We start from the raw sequence: 22,508 nt of genomic DNA on the forward strand, positions 1-22,508 counted from the left end.
GTAGAAACTCAACAAATCTGTGAAGATTTTTCTAGGACTTTCAATTAAATTATTAATATTTTACAAAAACCCACTGCCCTGAAATACAAAATAGAGTAAGAGAAAATTGTCATTGAAATAAGGAATAGCCTGGAGTCCCACTTGGGAGGCTGAGGCAGGAGGCTTGCTTAAGCCCAAATTCAAGACTGCATGTTCTATGATCATGCCTGTGAATAGCCAGAGCACACCGCCTGGACACCCTTCTCTTTAAAACAAAACAAAATAAAAAAACAAAAAGCTATTATACTTAGTGCATAGTAATATAAAGGTATTTTGGAATGATAGGAATATTTTGTTATAAACCAAAACAGATTTCTTTTGTTTTGCAGATGATTTTAGGATTTTTTCCAGAAGCACTATTTCTGTAATTTTTTCTATATGTAAATAGAGGGCCTGGATTTATATAACATGTGCATAGTTCTAAAAAGTAATCTCTTGCCTGTTCTGTAATTTGTTTTTTATGAAGAGAGTAGGGAAACAAGTGTAATTTGGAAGGACTTATAAGACATACTGTTTCTTCTTTAAAAACCACTACCACCACAACAAAATAATCCTACATTTTATAAAGCTAGAGCCATTTCTTTTTGTGGTTTCTTTCTTTGAGATTTCTTTTTTTTTCATTTTGAGAAAACTGTGCTTTTCCTATTTGTTTATGTTTGATTTTGGTGAATGCATGTTAAGTCCGGGTTAAACTCTTATTTTGTGGTCTTTTCTCTGACTAGACTATCTTGCTATAATTTCAACAAGTAAATTGCTACCCCATGCTCAGGAGACATGGTGCCTATTTGCTCATTTTTCATGACTCCACAGACTTTGGAGCCAGCAACTGAAACACCGTGCATGTACTGAATTCACATGAATTTTTAGCTGTTGGACTTGTGAATTTCTTTCTTTTTTATGTCTTTCAGAAGCCTTGCATCGCCCCTATGGTTGTGATGTTGAACCCCAGGCACTGAATGAAGCTATCAGATGGAGCTCCAAGGAGAACTTGCTTGGAGCCACTGAGAGTGACCCTAATCTCTTTGTTGCACTTTATGATTTTGTAGCCAGTGGTGATAACACACTCAGCATCACTAAAGGTGAGGCTTTTCATTGATGGTTAAGAAATAAAGGACCTGTTCTGGCTTCTGCTGATAGTTATTTTCTATTAGCTAGATAATTTGGGCTCAGATTACTTTTGATGAATTGCCTTTTTTCACTGTGTATAGGATAATGCCCTGTGAAGTATGGCTCTGCTCTTTAGGGTTTATTAAAGATGAAATGACATAAAGTACCTTAGAAAACTTCCATAAACTTTTCCTTATTCTCAGAATTCTGTACTATATGTAATTTGCCAGCATATTTATGTACCCCAAAGGTAAGATCATACACCTAAGTGAACTGTAGCTTGCTAAGATGAGTCAAGTTGCCAGACCCTAGTGCTACTCAAAAGTATTGTCTGTGGGCTTGCCTGACTTCTATTTCCTATTCATTTATGTCTGATTTTGGTGAATGTATATAAATCAGGGTTAAACTCTTATTTTGTGGTCTTTTCTCTGACTAGACTACCTTGTTATAATTTCAACAAGTAAATTGAACTGTAGAAGACTGTTGCATTACCAACCCAAAATGAGATTAAGAACTTGCACCCGGGCAGGGTGGGTATGATGGCTCACTCCTGTAATCCTAACACTTTGTGGGGCCTAAGTGGGAGAATGGCTTCAGGTCAGGAGTGGGAGGTTACTGTGAGCTGGGGTGATGCCACAGCACCCTAGGCTGGGCAACAGAATGTTACTCTGCCTCTTAAAAAAACAAAAAACAGGGCGGCGCCTGTGGCTCAGTCGGTAGGGCGCCGGCCCCATATACCGAGGGTGACGGGTTCAAACCCGGCCCCGGCCAAACTGCAACCAAAAAATAGCCGGGCGTTGTGGCAGGCGCCTGTAGTCCCAGCTACTTGGGAGGCTGAGGCAAGAGAATCGCTTCAGCCCAGGAGTGGGAGGTTGCTGTGAGCTGTGTGAGGCCACGGCACTCTACCCAGGGCCATAAAGTGAGACTCTGTCTCTACAAAAAAACAAACAAACAAACAAAAAAAAAACCCTGGGAGGTCGAGGTGGGTTGATTGCCTGGGCTCAGGAGTTGGAGACCAGCCTGAGCGAGAGTGAGACCCCCATCTCTAAAATATAGCCATGTGTTGTGGTGGGTACTTGTAGTCTCAGCTACTTGAGAGGCTGAGGCAAAAGGATTGCTTGTGCCTAACAGTTTGAGATTGCTGTGAGCTATGACGCTATGGCACTCTACTGAGAGCAAAAAAAAGAAAAAAATTGTTTTTGCACCAACTGTATCACTAAACATACTATTTATTTAGTTCACTAATATTTCATTCTTTTTGGATCAAGACTTCCTGCATGAATATAGTAGTCGTGGACCAGCTTGATTAGTACTGGCCTACTCCACTTAAATCTTTTATCATTTGTGTTTATACAGGTTAGTTAAGAGAATAGTAAGACCAGTATAGTAATAGTCTCATGAGAGTAGCAGTTTATTTCATATTCTTACAACAGTAAGTAAAATCACCCATTATTGATTTTCTGAACAAGAGCAACAAAAGTAACTTTCATGGGAAAGAATTAGGAGGATGGGACATTCTTGTTGTGTACATAAATTGGATTGCTAGTCTGCCTAGGCCTTTTGAACCTATTGGGAAAAATGTATTTCAGGATAATTTTTAACTAAATGAATTATAACTTAAATGATTATTTGTCAAACAGGTGTCTTTTATTTGTAAGGTTCAGAATGAAGTATTAAACTGGAATAGATAAACCAAATTAAGAAGAGAAGCCACCCCCCATTCAAGGAATATTACCTTTATATAACATTTATATATATGTATTTTTTAAATCCAGCCAGAGTAATCAAAAGCAGGAATTATTTTTTTAATTATTGTGGATATATAATAGTTGTGTATTATAGGGTACATGTGATGTTTGATACAAGCATGTTATATGAATTAATAAAATCACAATAATGGGGTATCTGTGACCTCAGGCCATTAACATTTATTTGTCTTAGGAAATCCCAATTCCACTCTTATTTATTTTTTTGACAGACTCTTATTTTGTTGCTCTCAGTATAGTGCGTGGCATCACAGCTCATGGTAACCTCCAACTCTTGGGATTAAGTGATTCTCTTGTCTCAGCCTCCCAAGTAGCTGGGACTACAGGCTCCTGCCACAACACCTACTTTTTAGAGCCAGGGCCTTGCACTTTGTCAGGCTGGTTTCAAACCTGTGAGCTTAGGCAGTCTACCCACCTTGGCCTTTCAAAGGGGGGCCAGTGCGCTAACCATTGGGATATGGGCACCCAGCCTCCACTCTTATTTTTTTGAGACAAAAGTCTCACTCTGTTGCTCTGGGCTAGAGTGTTGTGGAGTCCCACCCTAGCTCACAGCAACCTCAAGTTCTTGGGCTTAAGTCATCCTCCTGCTCCAGCCTCCCAAGTAGCTAGGACTACAGGTGCCCACCACAAGGCCCAGCAATTTTTTTCTACTTTTAGTGGAGATGGGGTCTTGTTCTTGCCGAGGCTGTTCTGAACTCCTGAGCTGAAGGGATCTTCCTGTTTCAGCCTCCCCGAGTGCTGGGGTTACAGGCATGACCAACCATGCCTGGCTAGCTCCACCGTTTTAGTTATTTTAAAGTATACCCTAACTTATTATTCATTATAGTCACTGTTTTGTACTGTCAAACTAAATATATTTTTCACCTATTTAACCATTTCTACTTTGTTCCCCTAATCCCTGTTACCCTTCCCATTCTCTGGTAATTGTTATTCTACCTCTGTCTCCATGAGATCAATTGTTTTTAATATTTAGCTCTCACATAATGAGTGAGAATATGCAAGATTTGTCTTTCTTTGTTTGGCTTAGTTCACTTAATATAATGTTCTCTAGTTCCATTCATGTTGTCGCACATGGTAGGATTGCATTCTTTTTGTGGCTAGGTTAATTCCTGATGACTAATGATGTTGAACACTTTTTCATGTACCTATTGTCCATTTGTATGTTGTCTTTTGAGAAATTTCTTTTTCTTTTCAGATCCTTTGTCCTTTTTTTTTCCTTTGCCAATTTTTTAATCAGATTATTTGATTTCTTTTAATTGAATTGTTGGAGCTCCTTATATATTCTGTTTATTAGTCCCTTGTCAGACAAGTGGTTTACAAATATTTCCTTCCATTCTGTGGGTTGTCTCTTCATTTTGTTGATTGTGTCTTTTGCTGTGCAGGACCTTTTTAGCTTGATGTGATACAGTTTGTCCAATTTTGCTTTGGTTGCCTGTGAAAAGGAGTTCTTAAAACTGAATTTCTTATACTGAGGTATAGATGTATCCCAGAGTAGATATGATCACACATATGCATGTGCCAGGAGTTTTTACAAGCACAGGAAAAGTAAAAGTGTATCATCTCTTAGTGTCAATTTTATGTAAAGATTTTGGATAGTTTGAGGAGTAGGGTCATGGTATGTGCTATATTGAGGGGGACGTTTGTGTTTATGCAGTAGAAGGAAAATTTTACACAATGGGGAGAAAACAGACTTCATTGAAATTTTATATACTGTGCAGTAGTATTTTTGGACTATAGTACACTTTATTTTCCCTTCACTGATTCTTCAGTAGAGAAATTTGTGAAGCAGTGACTCAGAACACTCTTTCCTAAGTATGATTTTCTTTTTTTTTATTTGTTTGTTTTTATTTTTGTTTTCTTTTGTTTTGTTTTCATTGAGGCATTTCATTTGTTCAATATGTATTGCATCCCTAGAAAAAGAATCGCAGGATTTTCCCTCCTGTGTGTTTTCTTCTTGCTTCTTCGTGGTCCGTGATGCCAGCTGAAGTTGTCAGTACAGTGAAACCAAACCGGCAGGATGGGAGCAGACAATTCTGCCATCTTTCTAGAGTTGCACAGCAAACCTGGGGCTGCATTTAACCTGTCTGTGAGGTTCTCAAAGATTTTCCCAGCTCTGCGATCATTGAGGATTTCAAATTTACCAATGTAACCATGCTTAATCATCACAGTGGACAATGGGGTGGCGCCTGTGGCTCAAGCAACCTCCAAGTCTTGGGCTTAAGCGATTCTTTTGCCTCAGCTTCCCAAGTAACTGGGCCTACTACTGGCAGCCGCCACAACACCTGGCTATTTTTGGTTGTAGTCAGCATTGTTGTCTGGTGGGGCCCGGGCTGGATTCGAACCCGCCAGGTCCAATCCACGTGGGTGGCGCCCTAGCCGCTGAGTTACAGGCGCCAAGCCTGTTGATGCTCTTAAAGAGCATTCATGCGTACCGTTACGGTGGCACGCACGGAGGCCAGGCAGGACTGCTATTTTTGCCTTCTGCCCTAGACAGACAGAGGGCCTAGAGTTTCCCTAAGTATGATTTTCTTATTAGTATTTTCCAAGATAGCTTAGTCACCAAGAAATCATTGATAAATAAAGTCTGTTGATTCCTCAGTTAACGAGTTATATATAGCAACCAGTGTGCAGCTCAAGGACTAGGGTTTCCTTTATCTTATGGCCAAAAATGGTTTCTCTTAAAATCCACGAAATTTCAGGGTTTTATTATGTGTCATGATAAAGCTATTTATTGTCTTACAAGATAAGAAAATATATGTCATGATAAAGCTATTTTATTGCCTTACAAGATAAGAAAATATATTTAAAAAATAAAACAATAGTACTTACTTTAGTTCCTTTTTCTTTGAAGATGATATTTTACTTTTATATATACATATACTGTTATATGTATATATAAATATAAATTATTTATATATATATGTGTGTGTGTGTGTTTTTTTTTTTGGAGACAGAATCTCACTATGTCTCCCTGGGTAGAGGGCCATGGTGTCACAGCTCACAGAAACCTGAAACTCTTGGGCTTAAGCAATTCTTTTGCCTCAGCCTCCCAAGTAGCTGGGACTATAGGCACCCGCCACAACACCTGACTATTTTTGTTGTTATTGTTGTTGTCATTGTTGTTTAGCAGGCCCAGGCTGGGTTCAAACCCACCAGCCCCAGTGGATGTGGCTGGCGACTTAAGCACTGAGGTATGGGCCCCGAGCCTATTTTGCTTACATTTAATAAAAGACAAAAGAGTGGAACCCTCTTTTAAAAAAAAAAAAAAAAAAAAAAAAAATATATATATATATATATATATATATGGATATATTGTTTAATAAATTATTTTTTTGAACAACAACAAAAACTGTTCTCTCTAGGATTCCTTTGTTAGTAGGACCAGTGTTTGTATCTCTATTAGTCATCCCCCTGTCAATTTCCATGGTAGTTAAAACTTCCAGAGTAGAAAATTCTCCTGATTAACTGTCCAAAAGAGAGGAAAACGAACAAACAAAAACCTAGGGTGTTTGTGTTCAAATTATAATGGCTAGTCATTACCAGTTCTTTTTAAGGAAGTGACAATATTAAAAATATATAAATAAATATATAAAGTACCTAATCTTCATTTTTTTTTTTTGAGACAGAGTTTCAGTATGTCACCCCAGTAGAGTACTGTGGTGTTACAGTTGATAGCAACCTCAAACTCTTGGGCTCAAGTGATTCCCTTGCCTCAGCCTCACTAGTAGCTGGGACTATAAGTACCCACCACAACGTCCGGCTATTTATTTTTTTTCCTTGGCAAGCCCAGCCAGTTCGAACCTACCAGCCCTGGTGCATGTGGCTGGCACCCTAACCACTGAGCTAAGGGTGCTGAGCCCTTAATCTTCCATTCTAGTTCTTGTGGCCTAAAGAGAAAACTACAGAGCAACAAGTTTTCCTCAGTTTTTCTAGCAAGATTCTCCCCCTCCCCGTAAATATGGTTGGCAAATATTTATCTATGCACTTATGCTTATCTACCACACACAGACACACTCCTGTCTGTTGGTACATATGCATATTTGTATATGTGTGCTGTGTATATACATGTACTTATTGAATGCCTCACATCCAGGTGTCTCAGCTGAATTTGTAGGGCTCAGAGGAAGCTACTACAGTAAATATTTCTGTAGGCATTTCTGTAAGACAAATTGTTACCAGAATAATTATTTTGGATTTTTCCTCAGTACCAGAATAATTTTTTTAGGTTTTTCCTCAGTAGCCTTTGCTCATTAACTTCTGGGTCATATGCTTTCGATTAATTTGGCTTCCTTCTATTTTCTGACACTGAGGAAGTAGATATGAACTCTGGAGGAAGGTTTACATCTCTTAAGAGATATAAGGAGCGTAAAGCACTACAAGGATTCTTTAGATTAACATTTTTTTATTACCAGTGATATCTTTTTCAAATTTTTAGTTCTACCAAAGGAGCCTCTCACCTGTGCTGCAAATGTAGGGGAAAGTCGTATGTTGAAATCTAGTCTAACCTTGATGTTTATAACTTTTTTTTTTTTTAGTCAGGATCTCACTCTGGCACCCTGCATAGAGTGCGATAGGGCAAACTCCTGGGCTCAAGAGATCCTTTTGCCTCAGCCTCCTGAGTAGCTGGGACTATAGGCACCTGCCATGACATCTAGCTAGTTTTTTTTTTTTTTTAGTTTTTCTATTTTTAGTAGACATGGGGTCTCGATCTTGCTCAGGCTGGTCTTAAACTTCTAAGCTCAAGTAGTCCTTCCACCTGAGCCTTCCAGAGTGCTAGGATTACAGTTGTGAGCCATCACGCCCAGCCAATATTCACAATTTTAATAGAGAAATGAAGAACATCGAAGTAGAAAGCAAAAATATACTAAGTGACTAGGGTTATGGCTTCCAGGTTCAGAGTTAACTTCCCATTCCACACTAATTTTAGAGAAATAGAAAAGAATGATTCATTCTTCCTGGAGTATGCAAGGTCTGACAGTTAAGTTCACAGACTCATTCTAGAAAATGTGCTACATGCCTCATTGCTGAATATCAGCTACAGTCACCTTCAAAGTATTCCCCTTGGGAAGCTATGTACCAACACCAGCACTTAGTCCACCCTTCAAAGCAGTTTTGGAATTGTTTTTTTGTAATGGCCATTAGAGCTGTTGTTGTATTACCCTTAATGTCCTGAATGTCCTCAAAATGTCTTCTTTTCAATATTTCCTTTATCTTTGAATAAAGAAAAATATCACTGGGGGCCAGATCAGGTGAGTAGGGAGGGTGTTCCAATACAGTTATTTGTTTACTGGCTAAAATCTCCCTCACAGACAGTGCTATATGGACTGGCGCATCGTCATGATGCAAGAGCCACGAGTTGCTGGTTAAACTTTAGGTAATTTTTCATCTAACTTTTCCACATAGTCTTTCAGCGCTTCTAGATTGTAAAGTTGGTTAATTGTCCATTTGCTACAAATTCATAATAAAGAATTCCTCTGATATCAAAAAAGGTTAGCAACGTTGTTCTGACTCTTGATTTCACTGATGGAAATTTTTTAGTCATGGAGAATTGGGTGACGTCCATTGTGCACTTTTGGGAGGGGGCAGAGTCTTATTTTGTCACCCTCGGTGGACTGCTGTGGCATCATAGCTCACAGCAACCTCAAACTCTTGGGCTCAAGTGATCACCCTGCCTCAGCCTCCCAAATAGCTGGTCTACAGGCACCCACCACAATGCCCGGCTATTTTTAGAGATGGGGTCTCGCTCTTGCTCAGGCTGGTCTCAAACTGTGAGCTTAGGCAATCCATCTGCCTTGGCCTCCCAGAGTGCTAGGTGTGAGCCACTGCGCCCGGCCTCATTGTGCACTTTGATGCTTTGTTTCAGGGTTGTATTGGGGTCCCCATGTTTCTTCACCACTGATAACACGGCCTTGAACATTGTCTTGCCTCTCCAAAAGGTCTTGGCCAACTTTTATTCTCCTTTGCTTTTCTTTATTGGTAAGCTCCTTTGGGACCATTTTTCCATTCACCTTTCTCATGTCAAGATTTTTAGTTAAGATTTTCCTGTTTCTCCATCTTTGTTTACTTGGTCTGGTATGCTTCTCACAGTCAGACAATGATTTTTGACTCACAATTTGATGGATTTTTGCAATGTTTTTGTCAGTTCTGCTCATTACTGGCTGCCCTGACCTCTCTTCATCAATTATGTTCACTCTCCCCTCAGAAAAACATTTAATCCATTTGTATACTGCCGTTTTCTTCATGGCATTATCTTGGTAAACTTGGAGTAACATGTCCCTGATTTCACTCCCAGTCTCGCCAACTTTAACAAGAATTTTAATGTTTGTTTGTTGCTCTAATTCAAGCTCTGACATTCTCATGACAACACGCAACAACAATAATGAATGCCACTCAGCAAGACACTGCTACACTCCGACACAAACACAGCTGTGAGTCACTGATATCCTCAGGTCAGGAAACCTTACTGAGCTGTTGTACAGTACTCTCAACATAAGTGCACAGTAGCAAGTTCATGAATTCAATTGTCAAACCTCATAGAAAGAAAATTAGGAAACTATTACTGTTGTAAAACTTGAGTATTGGTAAAGATTGTGCTTTGAGACCTGACTGCCTAGCCCCCCAAACAGTCTTGTTGAAAACTCTATGGTTAGTGCTGGGTATTTTTTAGTTTGTTTTTTATATCAGTGGTTTTATTGCCTTAGTGCCAACTGAAATTTAGAGTAACTTTCTGTTTCACAGCCTTAATCCTTGATTGTTGTTAACTTTGAACCACATATATGTAAGATACATTTCTTGTTTTGAAGGAGAGAAGATTTTATTTTTCTTTTGAAGAATGAACACTATGTTCTTTCCCAGCCATTTTGAGTAATCTTTCTATCTTGGTATACCATCTTAAGCTGTTCAGCGTTTCCTAAGGATAGTTTTAGGTGGTATATAAAGCTTTAAATAATGTAGTAAAGGAGGCAGTGCATGTGGCTGAGTGAGTAGGGTGCCCGCCCCATATACTGAGGGTGGTGGGTTTGAACCTGGCCCTGGCCAAACTGCAACAAAAAAATAGCCAGGGCGTTGTGGCGGGCGCCTGTAGTCCCAGCTATTTGGGAGGCTGAGGCAAGAGAATCACGTAAGCCCAAGAGCTGGAGGCTGTTGTGAGCTGTAATACCATGCACTCTACTGAGGGTGACAAAGTAAGACTCTGTCTCTAAAAAAAAAATAATAAGAAAGAAATATAAAGAGAGAATTTACATTTCCTTAAAAAAAGATGTAGTAAATGCCAGAAAATCATTTCTGACTGTGGTTCTGTGGTTTAAGCTACAAGCTACAAGATAGCAGCCAGGATATGATGAGTACCAAGTTTGTTTTCATTATTTACAAACATCTTTTGGCAAGGCATGGTGGCTCACACCTATAATCCTAGCACTTTGGGAGGCCAAGGTAGGTAGATTGCCTGAGTTCAGGAATTTGAGACCAGCCTGAGCCTTTAAGCAAGACCCTGTCTTTACAAATAGAAAAACTAGCTGGGCATTGTGGCAAGTGCCTGTAGTACCAGCTACTTCGGGGTCTGAGAGAAGAGGATTGCTTGAGCCCAAGAGTTTGAGGTTGCTGTGAGCTATGATGATACAGCCCTCAATCCCAGGGAAACTAAGTCAGACTCAAAAAAATTAAAAAAAAGTCTTTTGACATAAAAGTTTCTGATTAATTTTTAAATGAATTTAAAGTTTGACAGTACGCTGCTTCAGTTTGAAAGTCTTAACATCTTTTCTTTCATTCTGTAATGACCTCATGGTTAGGTGAAAAGCTACGAGTCCTTGGTTACAACCAGAATGGCGAGTGGAGTGAAGTTCGTTCTAAGAATGGACAGGGTTGGGTGCCAAGCAACTACATTACTCCAGTGAACAGCCTGGAAAAACATTCCTGGTACCATGGACCTGTGTCACGTAGTGCAGCAGAGTATCTGCTCAGCAGTCTAATCAATGGTAGTTTCCTGGTGCGAGAAAGTGAGAGCAGCCCTGGGCAGCTGTCCATCTCACTCAGGTATGAGGGACGTGTATATCACTACAGGATCAATACCACCGCAGATGGCAAGGTAAGACTTGACAGTAAACCACCTCTAGGTGTGAACTGGCTGCTCTGTAGAAATAAGACTTAGAATGGCATGAAATACAGTTTTTATGTCTGATATGAAATAAAATATTTGCTAACTGTGTGAGTTTGGGCTGTTAGAACTTGCTCTTTTCAAAAAGATAATGGTAATGGAAATTAAAAAGCACTGTTATATTAATAGTTTCATTATAAGCTAAATTTAAAGGTGAAGAATGAAGGTAACTGCCAGTATAAGTTAGCTGTTGTAATCTTCAGTACACAAATAACCCAGTACATCGGCATAGGATTTATAAATTAACCTTCTGTCTTTGAAAAGTATAATAATCTCTACTAGAAAGTTCATGGAGTAAGAATTTAGACTTCTGAGACTGGAGTCAATCATTAACGTATGTTAACATAAATAGATAATTCAGTCACTTAGCAATTTGTATATTGGAAAGACCAACCATGTTGGTTAGAATGGTTGTGATAGAATGGAACTGTTACATGTTACAAACTATTAAGTATGAAGTTATGTCACTTGTTTTTCTATTGAACAGTAAACTTAGGTCAAACCATTTCTCCCATCCTTCCCCTCTTTGTGATTGTGTGTAGTGGTGGGAAAGCACAGGTTCTGGAGGGAGCAGACCTGGGTTGCTTTGTAACTATGTTGTTTCTTGAGTTTTGTAGCCTCACACAAGCCTCAATTTCCCTGTCTGTAATTAAATCTCAATGTATTGGATTGTTGTAAGGATCAAATGAACTAATTTCTGTAAAACGTAATAGCTGGTACAAAGTAGGAAATAAGAAAATTATTCTCTTTCTCTTTTGTACCAATATACATATGTAATATGTTGTCTCTTGACCAAACCAAATAGAATTAGATACATAATAATCTAAGAGAGTTACATACCCAACAGAAATGAGTACATTTGGGTACCAGAAGATGTATAGAGAATGTTCATACCAGCGTTGTTTGCGATATCCCCAAACTGGAAACACCCAAATAATCTAACAGCGGTAGAATGGATTAATAAATTGTGGTATATTCATAAAATGGAATCTCATATAGCAACAGAAATGAGCATAATACTGCCACACATAGCACCATTAAGGCAAACCATGGCCCACCAGCTGATTGCTTTTTGTGAATAAAATGTTATTAGAATATAGCCATACCCATTTCTTTGTATATTATCTATGGTTACCTTTTATTACTAGGCAGTACTGAACAGGGTTGACAGAGACTTTATGGCCATAAGCCTAAAATATTATCTAGCCCTTTACAAAAAAGTTAGTAAAGTTGAGTGAAAGGGATTAGTGTTTTGTTTTTGTTTTTTTTTTGTTTGAGTGACAAGATAGGATTTATTAGATAGAAAGGAATGCAGAAGGATGTTTTGTTTTTTTTAATTGTTTTTTTTTTTTTTTTTGAGACAGTCTCATTATGTTGGTCTCGGTAGAGTGCTGTGGCGTCACAGTTCACAGCAACCTCAAACTCTTGGGCTTAAGAGATTCTCTTGCCTCAGCCTCCCAAGTAGCTGGGACTATAGGTGCCTGTCATAATGCCCGGCTATTTTTTTTGTTACAGTTGTTATTGTTGTTTAGCTGGCCTGGCCTGGGTTTGAACCCAACAGCCTGGGTGTATGTGTCTGGTGCCCTTCCCACTGAGCTACGGGCACCGCTTGCAAGGGATTGGTGTTTGCCCTGGATGAGGAGAATGGGACAGATATGAGGTTTCTTTTTTGGGGTAATGAAATGTTCTAGAGTTAGATAGTGGTAATGTTTGGACAACCTTGTGTATATACTAAAAACCACTGAATTGTCTACATTAAAATGGTGAATTTTATGGTATATGAAATAAGCTGCAATAAAAAAAAACTTGAGTAAAAGAAAGCAGACACTACAGGTGAAGCTTTAAGTCATTAGAAGTCAAAATAATCGTTACCTTTGCAGGGGTAAATAGATGGGGAGGGCACAAGGGAGGCTTGAGGGGTGTTACAATTCTTGGTGTAGGTAATACTTACATGGGTGAGTTTATTTTGGAAGAATCATCAGTTCTCCATTTATGAATCATACACTTTTCTGTATGCAATAAGACAAAAGTTTCTTTTTAAAAAATAACAAATTCCCTTGGGAGGTGTGGCCAAAGATTGCTCTTCCTTTATACATCCTAATTGCTTATCACAAATTAACAACTGGTTTGTTAACAACTCTCTGAAATCAAATTATGACTCTTCTTTTTTTCTTTTTCTTTTTTTTTTGAGACAGAGTCTCACTATGTTACCTTCAGTAGAGTGTCGTGGTGTCGTCACAGCTCATAGCAACCTCAAACTCTTGGGCTCAAGTGATTCTCTTGCCTCAGCCTCCCAAGTAGCTGGGACTACAGGCATGTGCCACCATGCCCCACTAGTTTTTCTCTTTTTAGTAGAGAGGGGTCCTGCTCTTGCTCATGCTGGTCTCAAAGTCCTGAGGGCAAGCAGTCCACCTGCCTTGGCCTCCTTGAGTGTTATGGTTTACAAGCCTGAGCCACTGTGCCTGGCCTCTGAAGGAGTATTTTAAAAATTATTACAAGAACCAAGTCCTTGCTTGCCTGCTTTAATCATAGGGTCTCTGAGTGCAGTGGTATCATCACAGCACACTGTAACCTCAGACTCCTGGGCTCAAGTGACTCTTCTACCTCAGCTTCCCGAGGAGCTGGGATTACAGGCATATGCCACCAAGCCTAGCTAGTTTTCCTTTTTTTTTGACTGAGTCTCACTCTGTTACCCTGAATAGAGTGCTGTGGTGTCATAGCTCAACAACCTCAAACTCTTGCGCTCAAGAGCTCCTCTTGCCTCAGCTTCCCGAGTAGCTGGAACTATGGTGTGAGCCACTGTACCTGGCCTAGGTTTTCAATTTTTTGTAGAGATGTAGTTTTGCTGTTGCTCTGGCCGGTCTCAAACTCTCGAGCTCAAGTAGTCCTCCTACCTTGGCCTCCTGAGTAGCTGGTACTACAGGCATGAGGCACCACAGCTGGCCTAGTTTTTTTCTATCTCTTTTTGCAGTTTTTGGCCGGGGCTGGGTTTGAACCCTCCACCTCTGGTATATGGGGCCAGTGCCCTACCCCTTTAAGCCATAGGTGCCACCCAGTTTTTCTGTTTTTTTTTGTGAAACATAGTTTTGCTCTTACTCAGGCTGGTCTCAAACTCCTGAGCTCAAGCAGGAGTCTAAGCCTCTTAAAGTCTAGGATTACAGGTGTGAGCCAGGGCACCTGCCCCCTTTTGTATATATTTGAGTTCCTCAGTCTTGCTGCTTAAAAAATATCTGAAGACCAATGAGCTAGATGAGATATCTTGAAAGTTTTCCCCCCAATACTGGGCTGACTTAATTTGTGAAGAATAGGAAGAGTAGTTTAAATAAGATCAAACTGAAGTTCTGTGTTTCCCCTTGCCGTCAACATTGCAGTCTTTTATTTATCTCAGTTACGGTAACCTCCTATCTATATATTTTGGCTAGTGAAATAAGGGCTTAAAAAAAAAAATCTTGATTTCTTTTCATGTTGTTAGCTTTTCTTCTTCTCTCACTAGGTATATGTGACTGCTGAGAGTCGCTTTAGCACCTTGGCAGAGCTTGTTCACCATCACTCCACAGTGGCTGATGGGCTGGTGACCACATTACACTACCCAGCACCCAAGTGTAACAAGCCTACAGTCTACGGCGTGTCCCCCATCCATGACAAATGGGAAATGGAACGAACAGATATTACCATGAAGCACAAACTTGGGGGCGGTCAGTATGGAGAGGTTTACGTTGGCGTCTGGAAGAAATACAGCCTTACAGTTGCTGTGAAAACACTGAAGGTGGGTTGCTGAGGATTAACAGTTTTCAGGCATCTTTTCTTTTGTGCTCAATCACTTGGAAATACCAGCATGCCCTTCTTTATCTTTGGAACACTTTCCACCCACTGGTGCCAAACACATCAGCAAATTGTGGTGATTAACCCTACTGCCATCGCTGACAATGCAGGGACAGGTTGTTCTCTGCAATGCGGTGAAACCCGTGTGTGGGAAAGATTTGTCTCTGGAAGCTGTTGGTGTAGGTCTTGGTGGGAGGTTAGAAGCAAATTATAAGTTATAAAAGCAAAACAAGCTGTTTCGCTTCCCAAGAATGAAACCTGCTAGGTTTGAGCATTGCTGGAGAATCACCCGGTTCTCTCTTACTGTGTTTTATCTTCCTGCTTCTCACTCTGCCCATATCTTTGCAATTAGATTACTTTTCCTCTGAATACTCACAGAAATCTTTTTCCTGATGCTACTCTATCTTTTCAAGTGTCCTGGTATCAAATTGTAGGGTTTTTATTCATTTGATTCTTTAAAGATTCTCCCAGAGCCTCAGGAGCTTTGGTATATCATTAATAAAAGGGCTATTCTTTGGCTAGAAGTAGTAGTCATTTCTGTTTATTAAGCATATTCTGCATGTGAAGCAATACATGAAGCCTTACATACCTGCACTGCTCCTTAAAAAGCTGATGGTCTAATCAGGAAGGGAAACATGTCAGTCTCTGTATTGATCTAATCAGGAAGGGAAACATGCTCTGTCTCTGTATTCCAAGGCTGAGACATCTAGAGATGTAAACTGAGAACGGAATCATCCAACCCAAGTCTCCTGCATTTCTGTTGAGCGGACATGATTGCCAAATTTTTTTTTTTTTTTTTTGATGGTTTTTGGCCGGGACTAGATTTGAACCCACCACCTCTGGCATATGGAACCGGCGCCCTACTGATTGCTAAATTTTTATCATCTGCTGATTTTTACTCCAGTTTCTAATATTGGATAAATTCAAGGGCAGTTTTCTTAGTTGGACTTCAGTAGAAGCATATTAGTTTGTGATAAAATTTCTTAAAATAATATGCTAAAATATTCAAAAGACACTCCCTTTTACTTTTAAAGCTGAGGTTTTAAGATGGTGAGTTGATTCAAATGATTAGGATGGGGGTTTGTTCCTCTCCTTTTTTTTCTCTCTTGCCTTTCCAGGAAGATACCATGGAGGTGGAGGAGTTCCTAAAAGAAGCTGCGGTGATGAAGGAGATCAAGCACCCCAATCTGGTACAACTCCTAGGTGAGGAAGCTTGCCTGAATCCTGGGTTCCTCACTTAACCTCCCAGCCTTTTGTTAACAGATTCTTCTTTGAATCACCCTGGAGAAAGCTCTCAGTGTTAATCCATTTCAGTAAATAGCTATCATTTTAGTCAGGAGGCTCTGTGTTTAAAAATTGCCCAAAATACAGTGGCCTGGATTGATTTCAGTACATAAAACTGCTTAGTTTGTGGTAGTTGCCTCAGATTAAAAGTTCAGAAGTGTTCAAAATGTTACTAAGCCAAAAACTATCACAAAATAGTTTTATAAAACAAACATTAAGCAAAGGGCTGTTAAAAGAAGCAGATTAGGCCAGGCTGGTGACTCATGCCTGCAATCCTAGCTCTCTGGGAGGCCAAAGCTGGAGACCAAATCCCTTGGGCTCTCTGGGAGGCCACTGGGCTCAGGAGTTCAAGACCAGTCTAAAAATAGAAAAAAAATAGCTGAGTATGGTGGTACATGCCTATAGTTCCAGCTACTTGGGAGGCTGGGCAGAAGGATCACTCTAGCCCAGGAGTTTGAGGTTGTTTTGAGTTAGGCTCACTCTAGCCTAGGCAACAAAACAAGACACTGTTTTTAAAAAAAAAAAAAAGAAAGAAAAGAAGGAAGGGAGGAGAGAGGAGGGGGAGGGGAGGAAGGGCAAGGGAAGGAAAGAAAGAAAGGAGGGCTAGGTGCAGTGGCTCACATCTGTTATCCCAGCACTTGGGAGGCTGAGGCGGGTAGATTGCCCTGATCTCACCAGTCTGAGCAAGAGCAACACCCTGTCTCTAAAAAATAGGCGGGCATTGTGACAAGCACCTTAGTTCCGGCTACTTGGGAGGCTGAGGCAAGAGGATTGCTTGAACCCAAGAGTTTGAGGATGCTGTGAGCTAAGACGCCATGGTACTCTACTGAGGGTGGCCAAGTGAGACTCTGTCTCAAAAAAAAATAAAAATAAAAATAAAGAAGCAAATTTAAAATTAAACCTGTCAGATTTACCTTTGCAAGGAGAAAATGCTATATTATGATAGATTGGCTTTCTCACCTGTTCAGGTCACAGTGCAATCTTTCACCAAACCCCTTTCCCTTTTTCAAATATGGCCAGTTTCTCTGGATGTTCAAATCGAACCAGTGTACCCCAAAGGAATTGTTTTCTCATTGGTTCAATATAAAGAAGCTGCCATATATCAACTAAATCCTAGATAACTATTGTTAGTGTGCAGTCAAGGAGGGGAATTAAGAGCACATATAGATCTCTAGAAATTTTGGTCTTTGTGGCCCCTTATGGAATTAATACAGGTAACTTTATTTTTGCTCAAACAGACAAATACTGAAAGGCATATGAATTTCCAGAGAACAATATAATGGAAGCAAAGACTCCCTTGTCAACCAGCTTCTTAATGTTTGCTATATTAATTTCAAAGAATATGGTGGTAAGAAGGGAAAAGATTACTGCTGAACTAGACCTAAAATATTATCAAATTATTCTTGGCTGGCATGGTTTGGAATGTTTGAATGTATGTATACTAATAAAACTAACTCTATTCTTCAACTCTCAGGTGTGTGTACTTTGGAGCCACCATTTTACATTGTGACTGAATATATGCCATATGGGAATTTGCTTGATTATCTCCGAGAATGTAACCGAGAAGAGGTGACTGCAGTTGTACTGCTCTACATGGCCACTCAGATCTCTTCTGCAATGGAGTATTTAGAGAAGAAGAATTTCATCCATAGGTGTGTAAAATCTGCTTTACATTCTTCCCTTTATCTACATAAAGGGAAGAATGTGAAAACCTTCCCAGAAATTTTTAAATGACTCAAGCAAGTAGTTCTCTATTTCACAGGGCCCGGTATAACGTTAGTCTCAAATGCACTCTTTAGTTTGCCCTGTACTACACCCTAGATCCTTTTGCTCCATCTAGTGGCTGAATCTTAAAAATAGCTTTCTGTGTTAGGAAAGAACTTAAGCCTTGTAGAAAAGCAACTATCTATTGCTTACCTGTGAAACCTATCACAGTGTACTTATAAATAGAAATCAATTTTATAAAGACCGCTTTATTTGGCATCACATGACTGCCTCTTGATGAGCACTCTGTAAGTGATACATAATTAGTGGCTTTCTACCATGTTAGTGATTATTATAAATATAACTTATTTTTCAGCACTTATCAACTCTGCTTGTAGCACAAAGAACTAAGAGTAAGCATTCACAACCCTTGTCTTCACCATCTGAATGAATCACATTAGGATTGTCTTTCCCACAGAGATCTTGCAGCTCGTAACTGCCTAGTGGGAGAAAACCATGTGGTAAAAGTGGCTGACTTTGGCTTAAGTAGATTGATGACTGGAGACACCTACACTGCTCATGCTGGAGCCAAATTTCCTATTAAGTGGACAGCACCAGAGAGTCTTGCCTACAATACCTTCTCGATTAAATCTGATGTCTGGGGTAAGGTTGAAAGGGATTATTTCCTAAGTATGTCCTTTTCTTTTTGTTATAAATGCCCTTACTTCTTTAGAGCTTCTCTTTTGTATGATAGTCTATACCCTCTGCCTTTACCCTCATCCATCTTTAGTCATGCAGCAAGCATTCTTAAATACCTATCTGCCAATACTGTGCTAAGAACTTAGCATAGAAATAAAAATAAAAAATTTTATGAAGTCCCTGCCTTCAAAGACCTTATAGTCTAGATCTCATATTTCCTGGGAGTTCTAATGATCCTCTCTCTATAGAGCACCCTGATGTTTTTCACATTAGGTTTTATTGCTCACTTCTTTATTGCTACGTTTAGTGACACAGAGCACTCTTTACAGAGAAGGCATGATGAAGTTTCATTTTGAATTTGTCCTTTGTAGCTGATCTTGTATCTCTTGCCCTGAGAAATAGTATGACTTGGTATAGGCTTAAGATACTGTAAAAGTCTGGAAATTTGGATTGTGGGTCAATAGAAATAGTTGTAGGATTCTAAATCACTTTTTAACCAGAAATCTCAAACTCAGCATTTGAATTTTACCTAAGTGAATCTATTTTTATTTTACTCCATTATATTAGCTAACTTTAAAACTAGTAAACTCATTAAATACAATAGTTCCCCTTTGTCCTCAGGAGAATATATTCCAAGACCCCCAGTGGATGCCTGAAGCTGAGCGTAGTACTGAATCCTATGCATACCGTGTTTATATATACACACCATGTTTGAGTCTGATAACTAAGGGGGCTACTAAGTGACTTAAGGGGGTAGGTAGTATCTACAGAGTGAGTACACTGGAGAAAGCAGGCAGGAAGGAGCAGGATGGCTTGAGATTTTTATCATGCTACTGAGAGCAACATACAATTTAAAAATTATGATTTATTTATTTCTGGAAATTTCCGTTTAATATTTCTGGTCTGAGGTTGACTTCAAGTAACTGAACTGAAGATACTGGAAGAATGCAAAACCACAGATATAAAGGGGACTACTGTAGATCAAGGACTATTCTAAGAATAGTTGGATCATGCTCATACTTCTTACATGGTCAAAATTTATCCTCCCCCACTGTAGTAAAGGAAATTAAATAAAAATTGGGAAATTTAAATAGAACTGCTTTGAGATTATCTGCAGCATTCCTGTAGCAGATACCTTACAGCAGTTCTCAACCTGTGGGTCGCAACCCCTTTAGGGGTTGGAAAACACATATTTCCGATGTTCTTAGGAACCGAGACACAGCTCCTCTATCCATCTCCAGGTGGGTCCACCCACATACAAGTACCCGCGTGATGACATAACCTGTATTAAAGGGTCGTGGCATTAGGAAGGTTGAGAACCACTAACTTAGAAGGACAGGTCATGTTATAAGAATTGATACAAGACGTGGATGTGGAGAGAAGGGAACACTTTTACACTGCTGGTGGGACTGCAAACTAGTACAACCTTTCTGGAAGGAAGTATGGAGAAACCTCAAAGCACTCAAGCTAGACCTCCCATTTGATCCTGCAATCCCATTACTGGGCATCTACCCAGAAGGAAAAAAATCCTTTTACCATAAGGACACTTGTACTAGACTGTTTATTAAAGCTCAATTTACAATCGCCAAAATGTGGAAAGAGCCTAAATGCCCACCAACCCAGGAATGGATTAACAAGCTGTGGTATATGTATACCATGGAATACTATTCAGCCATTAAAAAAAATGGAGACTTTACATCCTTCGTATTAACCTGGATGGACGTGGAAGACATTATTCTTAGTAAAGCATCACCAGAATGGAGAAGCATGAATCCTATGTACTCAATTTTGATATGAGGACAATTAATGACAATTATGGTTATGGGGGGGGGACAGAAAGAGGGAAGGAGGGAGGGGGGTGGGGCCTTGGTGTGTGTCACACTTTATGGGGGCAAGACATGATTGCAAGAGGGACTTTACCTAACAATTGCAATCAGTGTAACCTGGCTTATTGTACCCTCAATGAATCCCCAACAATAAAAAAAAAAAAGAATTGATACAAGAGTATATTAATGTTATTGTGACCATGTGTGAATGTTATGCAAAATTTGAGAATTACTTAATTATATAAAAGAAATAGTAAATCAAAGAAGACACTTTTTTTTTTTTAATCTCTTACGCAGCTTTTGGGGTACTGTTGTGGGAAATTGCTACATATGGAATGTCACCATATCCAGGTATTGACCTGTCTCAGGTGTATGATCTATTGGAAAAAGGATATCGAATGGAACAACCTGAGGGATGCCCCCCTAAGGTTTATGAACTTATGAGAGCATGTGAGTATTTTCTCATATTTTAATTTGTTTGTTTGAGACAGAGTCTCACTTTGTCACCCTGGGTAGAGTGCTGTGGTGTCATAGCTCACAGCAACCTCAAACTCTTGGGCTCAAGTGATTCTCTTGCCTCAGTCTCCCAAGTAGCTGGGACTAGAGCCCGCCACAATGCCTGGCTATATTTTAGAGATGGGGTCTTGCTCTCGCTCGGGGTGGTTTCGAACTCCTGAGCTCAGGCAGTCCACCCATCTTGGCCTGTCAAAGTGCTGGGATTACGGCCTCCTCACCTAGCCATTGTATTTTAATTTTGAAAGTTTAAGTTAGCAGTTCAGACTAGTTAATAAAATTAGAAACATTTCTCCTCTCAGTGTTATTAGGTTGAATCTAGCCTATGACATGTAAAGAGTTTGTCATTGATTAGCCAGTTTTCATATAATACAGCATTTAGTCTTATTGGAATCTAAGAATAGTTGTTCATGGCAGAAATATTGACCTGATTTTTTTTAAGATGTTGTGTATTTAATAAGAACAAAGTTTAGAGATTAAGTAGGGGAGGGCTGCTTTCAGCTAGATAAGAATGATCCATAAAGACTAATGCAAATGCGTAGAAGTAACTTCTGATGAATCAACAGAAGCATCTGAGTGCTTAAAGATGTGAAAATAGAAAGGTGAGCAGTGAATTACATTGCAGTTGTGTTTGAACATGAGACTTGTGTTCTTTTCTCCTTGAGCATTGGCTGCTACCCTTTGTCAAATGTGAACTATGAGCTCTTCCTTTCTGATATCCTGTTGTATCTCTGAATTATATACAGTTAATTATTTATAAAACTAGACTGAGTTTGAAGACAGGTTTCGTTCCATTTTTCAAGTGGAAGAAAACTTGTCATTTTCTAAACCATTTCCCCATCTCTTCTACTTACCATAGAGGGAGTAGAGGGCATGGGCACGCAGGATAAGTAGAAGGGCCAGCCTCAGGAAGTGGGTTCATTTTCCTCTGAGTCTAGAGTTGAGCAGCAGCCCGTCAATCACTGTAGCCATGCTTTTACCTCTGCTCTGATAAGCACATATCGTGATGCATGACTCATTATTCGGTATGCCACTAGACATATAATCCCTGCAAAGAGCTTTTGATATTTTCTTCTGTTACACAGGCTGGAAGTGGAGCCCTGCTGATAGGCCCTCTTTTGCAGAAACACATCAAGCTTTTGAAACCATGTTCCATGATTCCAGCATTTCTGAAGGTGAGAATCTGGTGTATTTACTGTTGGTGGCTAGTTCTGGGTGCTGGTGTTGGTAAAGATGGTAATTACATTTCAAAACTGGTCAACTTTTGGGTGGAGTCTTGGTGTGTGACACACCTTTTGTGGGCAAGACATGATTGTAAGAGGGACTTTACTTAACAGATGTAATCAGTGTAACCTGGTTTCTTGTGCCCTCAATGAATCCCCAACAATTAAAAAAAAAAAAAGTCTTCCAGTTTGAGACTCCATTTGAAGATACTGAATTAATTGTTGACCTTTATTATTTTGCTATTTCTCGGTTTGTCTTTGTGTCTCATGTGTTTAATATTGAAATTATTTTTTAGGGCAGCACCTGTGGCTCAGTGGGTAGAGTGCCGTATACCCAGGGTGGTGGGTTAGAACCCGGCCCCAGCCAAACTGT

General features: G+C 39.6%; 1 protein-coding gene across 6 annotated transcripts in view; it reads left to right on the forward strand.

The window, feature by feature from the left end:
• Positions 1–22,508, forward strand: part of ABL2 (ABL proto-oncogene 2, non-receptor tyrosine kinase) — a 154,274-nt gene that overhangs the window by 113,064 nt on the left and 18,702 nt on the right. For all 6 annotated transcript variants that reach the window (XM_053604115.1, XM_053604117.1, XM_053604113.1 and 3 more), the window contains 8 exons: positions 948–1,118; positions 10,700–10,995; positions 14,558–14,830; positions 16,005–16,089; positions 17,645–17,822; positions 18,353–18,537; positions 20,697–20,849; positions 21,998–22,087. In XM_053604115.1, coding sequence (XP_053460090.1) covers positions 948–1,118; positions 10,700–10,995; positions 14,558–14,830; positions 16,005–16,089; positions 17,645–17,822; positions 18,353–18,537; positions 20,697–20,849; positions 21,998–22,087 — 1,431 coding nt within the window. The remainder of the gene's footprint in view (positions 1–947; positions 1,119–10,699; positions 10,996–14,557; positions 14,831–16,004; positions 16,090–17,644; positions 17,823–18,352; positions 18,538–20,696; positions 20,850–21,997; positions 22,088–22,508) is intronic.

The sequence above is a fragment of the Nycticebus coucang genome, chromosome 10 (assembly GCF_027406575.1).
Source record: "Nycticebus coucang isolate mNycCou1 chromosome 10, mNycCou1.pri, whole genome shotgun sequence".
Taxonomy (NCBI): domain Eukaryota; kingdom Metazoa; phylum Chordata; class Mammalia; order Primates; family Lorisidae; genus Nycticebus; species Nycticebus coucang.